This window comes from Xiphias gladius, chromosome 8 (genome assembly GCF_016859285.1).
Source record: "Xiphias gladius isolate SHS-SW01 ecotype Sanya breed wild chromosome 8, ASM1685928v1, whole genome shotgun sequence".
NCBI classification, from domain to species: Eukaryota; Metazoa; Chordata; class Actinopteri; order Istiophoriformes; family Xiphiidae; genus Xiphias; species Xiphias gladius.
Window position 1 is genome coordinate 23,487,243 of NC_053407.1, and position 14,771 is coordinate 23,502,013.

The 14,771-nt window shown below is 42.0% G+C and overlaps 1 protein-coding gene across 1 annotated transcript in view; it reads right to left on the minus strand.

The window, feature by feature from the left end:
* ppm1h (protein phosphatase, Mg2+/Mn2+ dependent, 1H) overlaps positions 1–13,591 on the minus strand; it is a 34,923-nt gene extending 21,332 nt beyond the window's left edge. Inside the window, exons 1-3 of the mRNA XM_040133918.1 lie at positions 13,359–13,591; positions 2,996–3,161; positions 29–385 (exon numbers count right to left, since the gene is read on the minus strand). Coding sequence (XP_039989852.1) covers positions 29–385; positions 2,996–3,161; positions 13,359–13,591 — 756 coding nt within the window. The remainder of the gene's footprint in view (positions 1–28; positions 386–2,995; positions 3,162–13,358) is intronic.
* Positions 13,592–14,771: the final 1,180 nt, after the last annotated feature.

Consider the following 14,771-nt stretch of genomic DNA (forward strand, 5'->3'; position numbering starts at 1 on the left):
AGCAACTTCCACATTCCATGCCTCTTACCATGTCTTTGAAGGCATTCTCGATGGCTCCAATCACCAGGCTCTCGTGTGAAACTTTCTTCTCAGTAAAGAAGCGTGTGGGTGGGGGGCTGGGGGAACCCGGAGCCCCTGCGGCGCCCCGGAGAGAGGCGGCCCTGGTAAGGGCGCGCTGGGACGTCGGGGTGAGGTGGTGATTGATAGGTTCCTCACACAGGCATGTGGGGGGCAGCAGGTTCGGAGTGCAGAGGATATTCATCACCTCCTGAAGGTGCAGGGCAATGTGGTGATGGAGAAGGCGGGAGGCTACTACAGCCGCCCCAGAGCCAGCGTGGCCATCAAACAAAGCCCAGTAGTGGAAGGTTAGGTCTTCAGAGCTGTCCTGGATACAGATAAGAGTCAAACACAGCTTAATTAAAGAGTTTTGTGAGTAGAACAGCTTTATCTGACCCCACACAGTAACTTATCATGATTGTCAGACCGTAACAATCATAATAAGTTACTGAATATCTGACAGACAAGTCAGTGGTGGGATGGTCAGTGAGTTTGTCAGATAAGAAGACTGGCCATGGCTTAACTTTTTGTGGTCAGAGGCAGTCCACAGGAAATAATTGATTGTTTCCTTGGTTCCAGTATGAATTGGTTTCTTTGACAGACAACAACCATTAAGAAGTTGATTTCAGCAGGTTAATTATTCCAGGTTCTGATAAGCATTTCTAAATGAATACCCCCAAAACAGCCTCATCCATGACTGGGGCTTGTGATAACTCCCAAGAAATTCTGAAGTTTTATGATTATCAATCATAATCAATCACAAGATACAGTATATAATCAAAATTAAGGAAATGTAATGACTCTTCACCCAGAATTATAAAAATGTTAACATTGGGCAATTCAAAGCACCCATTCCCCTTAAAGTCCTTAGATGTACAGCTGTGGTCCCCAACCGGGGGGTTCGGGACCCACCAACGGGTGTCAAGATACTGGTAATCTCCAGGGAGGTAAGAGAAGGAAATTAGAACAGAAAAAAAACATTTCAGCTATACAAATTGTGTTTTGTTTTGTTTTTTCGAATTACTTTTCTCTAATCTTTGCTTTTTTGTTGTCACAAGTAAATATTGCATAAAAGGGTCACAAGCCAAAAAATCTGGGAGCCACTGATGCATACTGCCAGTGACCAGAAGGATACATTATACCCTGTTTATTACCCCACTGGACCCACTTTAGTCCAGCTGCCACAGATCATGGCAGAGCATCAGATAGGAAGCTGACTCATGCTCAGTGCTTCACATTACCCAATGTTAATGGGTGAAAGCTCCTTTCTACGGCAACTGCATTCAAATGTATCCCATGGGTGCTCAGTGGGAATGCTTTCGGGGGACTCCAGTCCAATGACATCTCCTGATCTGAACATACACTTGCTCTTGCGGGCGCAAGATATCCATGAATGGACGAACTTGTTCTACTATGATGTTAATGTGTCCTCAGGCATCAACGCCTCAATCTACACATTTTAACAGACCCGGCATGAAGCACCGTAGGTTCCAAAGCCGGACACTGTCCTTGTGTGTCCATCTACAAAGCGCCTCCTCCCACAAAATGTGTAGACAAAGTCTCCTGTGATCTGGTTCATTCATCACATGCCTTTGAGTTTGCCGACTTCAAAAAGTGCAGCAACTCTATGATCTTCCGCCCTCCTTGAACCAGTGGTCATGCTTTTTCAAAGTCTGTTAGACACCAATTAAACTCCCCTCTTAGTAATTAATTCATGTATAATGCAAGCATAGACATGAAGTTGCTTGGAGCTGCATACATCTCATTGTACTGTGTAAAGTGAAAAAGGGAAGGGCTGACTCCTTCGGCATGGGCAGGGTTTGTACTGCATTTTTCAGGTCACTGAGTGTAAATCATGGCTTGCACATATTTCTGCACACACTAAAACTGTGCTTTCCTAAATATAGTGCATGCTGGTCTACAACATGAGCCTATAAAGGAGGCAAAAAGCACCAGAAAGGCTCAACACCACTCCTGTTGGTCTAGTAGCCTATCACTGCAGTAGTGAGTCATGAGGTACTTGCATGAGTTTGCTGTAGGCTCTAGGTGGGCCCGAGTAAAGTACTGGTGGGCAGCAGTGTTACTTTAAATAGATTTCCAAAGGTATATTGCCTTTGGAAATTAAATTACAAGGGGCTTTAAAAGAACTGTACGACGAGGAAATACAGAAATAAGTGTGCATGTCAAATCAGTAAGACACAGTAAAACACAAGAGATAAATATCAGTGTGTGGTGGATGAAATGTTTTTTCAGCGTTGTAGCAAAATAGTGACAGAGCCACCACTGTCAGGAGCTGAATTAAGCGTGTCAATATGTCTTATAAATGTAGTACACTGCCCTATAAAGACAAACAGCGGTGAGTTTACATTTCATAATGACGCACTCTTTATACACGACATGCTATACTTACGGAAGCACAAAAGGTTAACTTGATGTCCTCTTCGTGTGTTTCTGTTAGTCAATGCTCCCTCATTTGCCTTCCCATGTCAGTGGCTGTCAAGAGCTATTGAAGGCCACTGTGGTGTGTAAAGGAGGCTGTATGCCCCAATAAGCCGCTGATGGGACAGGATGAGGGGACAGTGGGTCGCAAACAACAGGCCCCGGGGACATTCGAGGACTACATTCACTCTGATCATTTCCTTGGATTTTACAACTGAATGAAAGCTAAAATGTATTAGCATTTTATCAAAAAGATGGCTCAACCGCTTGCTTTAGGAAAAGAGTGTACATTTTTTTTAAGTTCTTGAACTGAAATATAGAATTCAGTTCTTCTTTGTTCTTGTAAGTTCTTGTTTAAATTTTCTAAAACTATAAGAAATTAAAGATTAACATGACTTGTTGGTGGACTTGTTGGACTTGGTGGCTTAACTTGGTACAGTGGATATGGTGGAAAAATTGAATATGTCCTGATGGAACCAGACCCGTCAGTTTGACTCACCAGGCTCTCCCGGAGGCCCAGGCCCTCTCCATTAGGCAGGGAAGACCTCCTGCGGGTCAAGGGGGTCCGGTTGGAAGTGCAGCTTCCTGCTGGCCTCCTTTTCACCACCAGCACTTCACAGCAGGCCTGGTCCTCATTTAATGTGCTCTTTCCTGCATTGATCACCCTAGACAGAGAGGAGATGACGAGACACAAAAAGAGTGGATTTAAGCCATGCTTCATCTTAACGTGACATTTAAGATAAGAGATGAGGAAATAATAAAAACTATTTGAATGGATTAAGTAAAAAATAAAAATAAAATATTAAAGAAACTGGAGCTGTGATATTAAAAAGCCGTATACATTACAACACCTTCAAAAACGTCAGCAGGAATGATGTGTGTGCTATTGGTGATATACAGTCCTGGATGAAATTATTGGCACCCCTGAATTTTAAGCACAGAATTTAGAATATCTTCAGAAAGAAATGCAGATTAACCAATTTTGTATAATCAAAATATTTAATAAAATGTCCTAAGTTACTGAACATCAACAACAAAAAAATGCTTTCAAATAGTAAAATAAAAAAAATAAAGAGACATAAAATATATTAATATAATATCTTGATGAATTTAAATTACTTCCTCGAGCTAAATAAAAAACAACTAAGACTAACCTGTGCTTAATTTTCAGTGTTCACATGACCTGAATTAACCAATTAATGATGGTTTTACTACATAAAAAGGGGCTGGGAATGCAATGCATTAGTTTGTTTATAGGCGACAGAATGAAGCCCATAAGGAAAAGAACAACATCCCTACAGTAAAACATGGTGTAGGTTTTATCATACTGTGGGGCTGTTTTGCTGCCTCTGGTGCTGGAGGCATTGAATGTATCAAAGGAACGATGAAATCAGGAGATTACCAAGGCATTTTAGAGCGAAATGTGTTACCCTGTGTCAGAAAACTAGGTTTGAGGTGAAGGTTTTGGGTCTTTTAGCAGGACAACGACTCAAACCAAACATCCACCAGCAGAAAAGAATGGTGGAAAAGGAAACGATGGACCGTTTTAAACTGGCCAGCAATGAGTCCTGACCTAAATCCCATTGAAGACCTTTGGAGAGAGCTTAAATCTGCCATCGCAAAAAGGACTCCTGTAAACTTAAAAGAGCTTGAAAACATAGCAATGGAAGAGTGGCAGGAACTACCAGCAGACAGGTGCAAGAAGCTTCTAGATGGCTACAAGAAATGTTTAGAGGCTGCCATTGTTGCCAAAGGTTCTGCAACCAAATATTAGTGAAGGGTTCAAATACCTGTGTATTTATATTAGATAGATAGATAGATTATATATATATATATATACACATATATACACACACACACACACACACACACAGACATTTAATTTAATTTAATGTTACACAAAAACTCCTAACAAAGCCTGCAGGATGAGGAACTATTTCCAAGAGATAAGGTGTCATCTTCACCCACATCACTTCAAGTACACCCCTCTATCATAAACAAAAACACTTAGTAACAGCTGTGCCTTCGGTTTAACTTTTCAGAGGGTGATTGCGCCTCTTTGCATTTCTTATTAGTGAGACACTAATCTGTTGGAGGATGACACAGTGATGCGGGGATTCTTGCTCAACGCCTCTACTGTATACACGGCTGTTGACTCTTAGGACTATAAAACCCCTTCAAATCTTAATTTCTGTGTCACAGTTTGCCTTGATGACAGCAGTTTCCTGCAATAAACAAAGGGAGTTTAGGTGACTTTAAGTCAGCAGACACACAAACTTTAAAGATACATTTCAATTTGAGTCCCGTGCATGTAGGCCAGTTGACAGAGAGACACATAAATACTGCATTATACAACACCTGGCAGATGGTGCACTGCTGCTGCGAGCTGCTGTAGTCATGGACAGGCACACACTGCTGAACAATACTCTAGGCATTCTTAATTTAGCCACACCGTAGGAGATGTTAGGTCTACGGTGGCCCTATTAAAACTGTGCATGTATTAGCTTATGAAATTAGAGCACACAAGGTTAAATTAGCAAGGGGCAGGAACAAAATGGGAAATATAAATATCTATTTTTGTGGAAATTCTGTCACTTGTTACTTAGATGCTTCTTCAGTCAACATATGATATAGAAAGTCCATTTAAAATTAATTAGTATGCTTAAATACATTAAGATATACATCGAGTCAAGCTATTCTCAATCATCTGCGATGCGAGAGGCAGATGCTTCCCTATGGAGGATCCTATATAAATAATCCTGATTGGTCACGGGGATGAACAAGCAGAGCAGAGATCCTCTGTCTCCAGCTAAGAAAATACTGTGAGTTGTAAAACTGACAGGATACCGACTGGGCAGACCTTCACTCAGTAAAACTGATTTTAATTGGTGTCTTACACAATGTGCTGTTCACCAATTCCTAAAAACTAATAATAGCGTACTCCCATAGTGTGTCAATGAGACAGCTTTAAAAGGAAACACCTCATTTGCCCAGACAGCTACCCAGATATTACTGTGAATATCTGTGTGTCCCCTTCATTACCTACCGTGCATATGAAGCATGGCAGGAGGCTCACTTTGCATTAGAATAGTGCTGTAAAGTTCACTGACTGAGAAAATCAATTGGCACCGATTTTTAAAATCTGTTTATTACTGCAGGCATTTCTCAGGACCAAAAGTCAAACATTTACTGGCTCCTGTTTCTCAAACGAGAACATTTATTTAAGCGACATGAAAATTGGATTGTAGATTTTTGTTGAAAAATCTAGTTGTGGGAAACTGTGACAGGTCTTTTTCACCATTTTCTCACATTTAATAGAATAAACAATTACTCCATTAATTAGAACAAATAATCAACACATTAACTTGTAATGTAAATAACCGATGGTTGCAGCCCTACATCAGCACTTTGCAAACAAGCATAAATGCAGTAAAAGCCCAGAAAAATGCACATATCAGATGTGTACATACACATTACACATGCTGTATTTTGTAAAAAACTTGGACTGATTTTTTTGGTCTGTAAAACAGCACCTTAACAGTGAACTAAGTCACATCTGCACTTAATTCGACTCACAGAAGGTTGACACGATATGATCTGGGAATGACAAATTGTTTCAATTCCACCTAAAAGTGAAACCCTGTGATCTCAAATACGAAAGGATCATATGTGTGGCTTTGCCGGCTTTATACCATTCATAAGTTGTAATGGAGATGGCTCAGTTGTCATTACCTGTATGGATTCCTCCATGCCAACTGTGCACACCCCGTTCACTGATGAAGACTATGAAATATGGTTGAAAGCTACAGGAAAAAAAAAATAGTAAGTGGACCTTGAGTTAAGATATTTTTTTCTGCCAAACTAGTATTTCCGAGATCTGGAATGAACTTTTATACTCAGGGTGTTGGGATGTTTGCTTAATTTTCCTTGAAAATGCCTGTGATGTTGCTTATTTTTTTAAGTTAGAAAAATACCTCATATTTAAAACCAAGTTTTTCTGTTTTATTGTGCACGACTACAGACTATTTTCCACAGCACACCAGATGATTTTAGCTGTCCAACCTTTCAGGAAGCATTTGCTTTCAGTTCACTTTTAAAATCAACTTGGAGACCTGCTTTAGATGGATAATGAATCACAGTGAACATGTAGTTGACATTAATTGTTGATTATGTTATTACTGTGGGGTAATGGAAGGAAAAAGGAAAAAAGCTCCACCAATCAGCTTCCCTAATATCACTGCACTCACAGGCTATGTTATTAGAAACCCAAACCCTGAAGGTAAACAGTAAATGAGCACGGCCATCATAAAATGGGTACTGTGAATTTAGTGTCTTACATCAAAAAAGTTGCCAGCTCTCAAGTGTATAGTTTTCCCACAAGGTTTTAATATCAGTCCATGAAACGATTGTATACTCTGAAAAATGATCAACAGTAATGTAAAAATATACAGCTTATGTGTGTGAGGTCCTGTTAATGGGTAACTCCTTTCCCAAACTTCATACGATGAATACAGGCCATGAACTTCATGCACCCACACGCGTGTTTGAGACCAAAGCAAGGCAGGGAGTGATGTTCATTTGACCCTGGGAGATCACAAGATGAACAACAATTGAGCTTACAAGCCTCTCATCTCTGATACGAGAAGAAAAGCCGTCCAGACCCAGAGGCATGCGCTGTATCCGAGAGCAGGCCTGTCATTTTCGGTTACCTCATTTCCTTTCTTCACATTTGAGACCTTGGCATGACCTTAATTACCCTGTCAGAGCTGTAATCTACAGTGGTGCTTCTTTGGGTTTGAGATTTTCCTTCTCAGTAACACTTGATGTGAAGTTTTGTTCCAAAGACGTTAGCAGGAACCTCCAGGTCATTTTAGGGATATAATGATATTAGAAATTTACATAATGTTGAAATACTTCCAAATACAAATAGTGGTGAAACAATTAGTCAGGGGTTTGGGGCTTTTGGACTGTGGGTCCAACAAATGTTGGACTTTGGGACCATCTGATGAGTATTTTTTACATTTTATGGAATCAACAATTAATTAGCTATTTTGCAAAAATAATAAGCAGCTTAATCTGTAATGAAAATAGTCATTATGTGTAGCCCCACATACAACAATACAAAAGTTGTGGAAAAACTGACCTGGAGGCTATGACTACTACCAACACACTGTTCCCAAAACACGGGTAATTATAGCTTTATAGGTTAGCTATTGGATCACTGCAGTGCCCGTAGCTGACTTTCTCCAGTCATGCAGCCCTCAGTTCCCATTTTATGTGTTTAATCAACTTTAAAAAAAAAAAAAAAAAAAAAAAGGAATAGAAACAGATCATTTAAGATAATGATAAAGATAGTCCTAAAAAGTCATTTTGGTGGTGCATTACACATTTTGTTCAATTGTAACTAATTTTAACTAAACGATAAGGAAAGCTGGCAATGAACTGAAACAGAATTATGCTCTTTCTGCCTCAGAGCGATGTGCCGTGTTGATGTAACAGAAACAACAGAAGAACATGTGCTGCATCATGTGACTGAGCACTGGGAAGCCTTGTACAGTGTCTATGAAGTGCTGCTTGTGTGCTTCCACTCCACAGTTGAGTGTAAAATTGACTTCATTTAGCTCCTTTATAAATGGAAAAATGCTAAAAATACAGAGGACCAGACTGAAGAAAACCCCTCCAAGGAAAACAGAAGGACGACATACATATTTATGGCATGTTTGTAGAGTTTACAACTTGTGTCAGCCCTTCTTTATCTTGACAAGACTCGTTGAACGTGCATGCCCCGAATTCATTCAACGACACTCACTCCACACTGTTAAACACACTGGAGCTGCCACCTACTTGTCTCTGTTCCCTTAACACAGATTTCAACACTGAGTGTGCCAACTTGCTGCCTTTCTATAAAGCACAGCAATGACATGCCCTAACACATACATGTCTGCTGACCCGTCGCCAAAACATACGATGCGCAGCGGTGGTACTAGCGTTTAGCTCACAGACACGCATATTGATTAAGTATTGATCGGGCGGCTGCTGAGGTTGCAGGGGCATGTGTCGTTGGTTATGGGTCTGTGGAAAAGCCTTGTCACAACTTGCTCTTTGCTCTCTCAGTGCTGCTACTTTCCTCTGCCAACAAGCAAGTCGGAGGAGTTGGAGAAGAGGAAAAAAGCGGAGGAGGGGCTAAGAAAAGGGGAAGCCTGTTTGGACCATGTTTTTTCTACTCCATCATCAAAATTGGATCTCTCATATTGATAAAAGGGCTCTCACAATTCTTAATGAAGCGTCTCTAGAGGCCACTTTAGAAAAGAATTGGTTTTGGCATAATCATTCCACCACTGGTCAGGAGGAGTACTGCCTACTGTGTTTAATGCAAACTGCCAGCTTTGATTTGTTCTTATGTCCTTCACTGTTTTCCTCCAAAATGTAAATAAGTAAGAAAAAAAAAAAAAAAAGTAAATAAACACTACTATTGACAATGACCTAAATAATAAAAAAGTCTGTAATATCACCATAAACCCAACGTTATAAATGTTGAAAAAAAGGTTGAATTTGTGGCAGAGCTGTTGTATTGAATTGCATAAATTTGTACAGTTGTACATAATAAAGAGGCCACTGGGTGTACATTCCTTTGCATTCTTGGTTTTGCGAATGGACACGGTCACAACAAGGTGAACCCGTCCATAACTGAAAAGACTTCCTGGAGAGGGCACACCTGTGTAAACGCCGCAGAAGGTGACATCAAGAGCATTTTCCCTCATCATACCTTCCTACTGTTAAAAACACCAAGCAACGTGCAGCATGGCAGCACTGCACCCAAGCAGTGAACCGAGCACACAGCAGAGAGTGATTAGTGGTCAGTGCCGGAGAGAACAGCTGCAGTGTATGTAGCCTGTCTGCAAAAGTGAGGCCTGTACGTGAGCTGTAGAGGAAAGGGCGACACGAGTGAGAGTGAGCAATACCCACTGATCCATTTAAATGATTGTGCTCACTGGACCTGACAGTGCACCCACTCAGAGAGAGAGAGTGCATCAGAATCGTCCTCATAAAGCAGAACTGCTCTTCCTGTCTCCAACGGGAGCAACACAATAGCCCCGGATAACTCTGAAAGGTTCAGAGAGGCCTGCTCACAGAGAGGGACTGTGCAGTTCATCCTGCCTGATCTTACACATTTCAGAATGTGGAAATCAAATAGACAGCAAATAAGAAACAAGGTGTAAAACAAAAAAAAGTGCAAAAGTTTTTCAGATCTGAATGTGACAGTAATATTTACTGAAATTTACCAAACTAATCCAACTCAGAGATTCTCTTCAAACCATGTTCCCTTTAATGTAAAGATTAAAATCAAAACTTCCATTTCGTATTGCTGTTGGCTCGTCATAAACACTATATGTTATATCTACTATGTATGCAAAAGGTATAAACAGGACTCAGAGTCTACAGCCATGGGAGTGGCTCTGAGAGTGTACTAAGGCACAGCGTTGCATTGAGCTAAATGCTAATGTCAGTATGCTAACATGCTTACAACGATGTTTAGCCGGTATAAATGTTTAGGCTTCCATGCTTAAAGGAACTTCAAGTTTGACTGACAAGCGCTAGAGGAAAAGTCAGGGGAAATCACCAAAGTCATTAGATGCATCATCCGGGAATCCCAAATGTCTCTACAACCTTTTGTGCCGAATCATCTCGTAACCAGTGGTTCACCAAAGAAATCAGGACTCATCCTCTGGGCACCATGAACGTCTTTACCAAATGTCAGGGCAATCCCTCCAATAGTCATTGAAATGTTACAAAAAAAACAAAAAAAAATGTCTAGCTTATGGTGGGAGAAGATGGATCAATCAAAGGATCACAGGATCAATATAGTCAGTATAGTTTTCATTCTCTGGGGACCATGAATATCTGCACGATACCTACAATCGTTGTTGAGATATTTCTGTCTGGACCAAAATTGGTGGACCCAGCGATGGTCCAACATTGCCACCCCTAGAGTCACTAGCATGGCAGTGGGCAAGAAGTAACTGCTCAGAAATAACAAAGGGTGTGATTGCGATATTTACCAAAACTGGCAGGACAGACATACTTCAGTGTGTTCAACTTATTGTTTCCCTTTAAGCTATGTCTTCTTCGGTGCGAAGAAGTAAATCAAAGCATCCACTATAACTGTCATTACATCTACTATGTACATTATGTAAAAATTTTAAAAAGCAATAACTTCATAATAGCATCAGGCATAAGAGCCCTTCACAATGCCAGCTGTAACCACCAAATCTTCAGATGCACTACAAGTATCTATCTTTTTTTTTTTTTTTGTCAGAGCGATCCATTGGTATCTGAACCTGTTAACCCTCCTCAGTGGATCTGTATGAATCACATCATGGGCACGGGTTTTCACCGCTGGCGGCGAGATCTCACATCAACAAAGCCTGCTGGTCAGCCAGCTGTTGACAAATCCCCAGTATGGCTGAGTCCTGGCTGATGCTACGCCAAGCTGGCACATATAGACAGACGGACAGACACACACACACACACACACACACACACACACACACACACACACACACACACACACACACACACACACTCCCAGGCAGCAGAATTGAGTCTATTCATGAAGTAGGGCTATTCAACTGATGCCGTAGAATTATACATCCCGTTTAAACATGTTGATTTTTAGAAAAAAAAATAAAAACTGTGTTTCATCAAATCATAAAATAACAATAATTATGATAAAAAGTGATGAACACGATATCTAGCCAAAAGAAAGGATTTTTTTTTTTAACTCATATTACACCACCCACTTTATAACATAAATGAGTGGGTGATGGTTTCTGAACACAGAAGTGATTTATCATCCTCTCTTGTCCGTCTTCAGATGAAACATTCTTCATGGCAGATTAGCATGAGGATGAGCACAGAGCATAGAGAAGGGCGCGTATGAGAATCCACCAGTTTCCTGGGATTTCTTCAGTCTACGAGAAGCAGAGACCATATAGATCTCTTTATGTCTGAAACGGCAAATTAATCAATTAGTTGATCATCCGAAAATGAAGTGACAACCATTTTCAGTATTGACTCATACAGACTCTTTCAGTTTTTAGTCTGTTGGCCAGATAAAACAAGCAAACGATAAAACGATTAATAACAAATGTGTTACTTTCACCCTAAATCTCTATGGGGCTAAAATGTTACTCCGTCCTGTTTTGCCCGAGGGAGTGAGACTGGGCTGGTCAAGTTGTGCTGAAGTAAAAGCATGCCAGCAGACGACCATGGCGCATTTGAGACGATAAATGTTTGCACGTCTAAACTCGGTTCACGGCCGGATGGCTAAAGTTGAAACATTAGATGCAAAAAGATATGGGGAGTTTCTGCACACTGTGTTCTTACTGAACTTCGAACATCATCGGTTCAACAGTTAAGTTCAAGGAACTAGGCACTTTCAGAACAGCCTATCAAAAGCATGAAGAAAAGACTTCATTTCAGGGGGAAAAAAACAAAAACAAAAAACAAACTAACCCTCATTTGCAAATTTATAAATTCAGGGTACCGCCGTGTCACACACTGTGTAGTTAGGGTGGCCTCAAGGCATGAACCGAGACCCTCTGTAGTGATGAGGCAGCCTCAGTAACCACCCAGGTACTTTATGTGGGCCCCGCATGAGTAGAGGTGCCCGCAACTCTTCGGTCTCGGGGCGAGAGACAACGATGACGACAAGACGTTATCATATTTTTGAGCTGCGTCCTGTCACAGGTCCATGCAAACTACATGTGATGAAAAGTAAACTGGTTTGTTTGTGTAGTGCAGGTCTTTGCATGCTGCTCTTACCTGCATGTAAATGAAGTAATTCCATACTTCCCCTCCTGTTTGTTGCTTTCAGAATTAGTCAAAATATCTCACCAAGTCTGCATTTTCTCATGTTTTTGTTTTGCAGCTGCCCTCCCATACCAACGGCACAGCTAAAAAGTAACAAGTTAGCTTTTCATGAGTCAAGCAGCTGCACTAAATGCTGTTTATAATATGTCCATTTAAAATACAACACAGCCGGTTTATCACCACCTCGGCAGGAGGATGCAGGGAGCCAAGTGGATTGAGGTGATATCAATAATACAACAGATGATCTCAAGCCCATTTGCGATTCTGGTCTCGGTTTCAAGTAGGAGGGGGAAAGGCAGTGCCTGACAAAGCAAACACTGACTGAGCAAATACTGCGAACCGGCCATTCAATACATCTAACAGGATAAGATCCGGGCATTGCTGGCTTTCCAGAGACATGTGGACCCGGACAAAAATCAAAAGAGAAATTTCAGACCATGCACACTGGTAACAGGCAAAGCGGGAAAAACTTTCCAGCCTGGCCTCAAGGGTAACACAATGATCTCCAATCTTGCATTGAGTCTACACCAATTGTAAGCTTTCAGTGACCTTTTTATAGCTTCCTTTATGGTATCTTTGCATCCGCTATGCAATCACAAAAGCAATGCCTTCCTATATGGCCATAGACACCGGATTATAGCGACCTTATCTGTTTGGTAGAGGTAATTTTTATGCGCTGTGGTCTTGGCAACCCCATAGGATCCTGTGATGTTTACATTGTAAGGTCGCCTTTCACGCCGAGGGCATAAACGGGGGGGGAGGCCAGCTGCTGCACCTTAATTTCGATGTAGCACAGGCCACACATGAAGCCTGCCACAGTGACACGAAATCATAAAGGAGGCTGGTGTTTCGCGTTTACGCCCCGGTGAGTGATCCCAGTGGTCCAGGGAGGACGCGCTCACTTCTGAAGGATGCTGTGTGTGTGTGTGTGTGTGTGTGTGTGTGTGTGTGCTCTGCGAGAAAAGATGGACGCACGCAGGTTTACTCACTCAGCGTAGCCGGTGGACCACGGCAGCCGCTTGGTCTCCTTCAGTATGAGGATCGGTCGCGCGATGTGATCCGCCGAGCACTCCACCTCGTCCGGCGAGAGCCCCAGGAACTCCGGTCTGCTGTACGGGAATTTCAGCGGCAGATCCGAGCCGCCGGGATGGTCTCCGTTGGCGCCGCCAGCCATCATACCCCCCATAAAATTGGCCACCGCCGATTTCACCCGCGTGAGCATGGTCCTGCTGCGGCGTGGGTCCGCGCGATGCGATTGCGTGAGTCTCCGCCCGCCCGACAGATCCCCGTACGGCGACGCGGTTTCGCGGCGTGAAAGGCAGACACACACAGCGGCCGGGGAAACTCATTCAGCTCAGCGCTCCCTCTGCGAACACGGAAATAAAAGCCGCACACACACACACACGCACGCACACAAGCGCGCGCACGCACACACACACACACACACACACACAGATAGAAACAGAGGCAGGCAGAGCCGCGCGCCAGTCATGTGACAAACCGGTTGCCGCTGGTGGATCTGGTCGCACTGGCATCTCAGCGTGAGCTGCTTAATGTTGACAGTGCTGGAGGTCAAAGGTGAGTAATCCCGGAGTGGCGATCCTCCCGGGCAAGGTCCGGCGCCGCGGCGGCCGCCGTCAAGCTCTTCTGAAAAGTGGATGCTCATTTGCATAGTACACACATGCAGTTTGCAGCTGACTCTTAATCATACAGTTATAGCTTCTTTGTTTTTTTTCTGACTTTATTGAAGCCCAGTAGCCTATAGCTGAATCCTTCCCATTACCGTACTAGAAACTGGGCTGGCCTTGCTCATTTGATGAAGATGACACGGTTCAAAAATGACCAGAAAGCATTGTAATGATACCAAACAAGGAAATATTCATATTTTATATGTTCTATACATATGGGCTACACGTGAAAATATATATTACTTTTGTTTGTCAAAAAAAAATCATTCACACAAGAAGAAATGTACAGTATGTTTTCCCTACATGCTGAGATTACTCATGTTTGAGGTCATTTAGTCCAATATCAGAAATTCAGATAGAATTATTTGGGATTTGCTGGGCAAAAGATAAAATACATAAAACAGAAGTAACAGATGTAGAGCCTGCGAAAATCCATTGGATTCAGCCATGGTTTACAGCCGGGGTCTCTGAGACCCCAAACAGAGGTAATGTGTCATTTTCTGCAGTGCCGCCAGTTTAAAACCAAGTTTACGGGCTATCCTCATGCAAGAATTAAGAAAAAGTCACAGAGTATTAGCAGCTGGATATAATCCTATTCCTGTGAAAGGTCCAACCCCCCTGCTGACTCTACCTTTCCAAGAGTGTAAAAAGACCTGAAAGTATTTTTCAAGTGCAACTTATTGGTCCTCATAAAAAAAAATAGAATAAAATAAA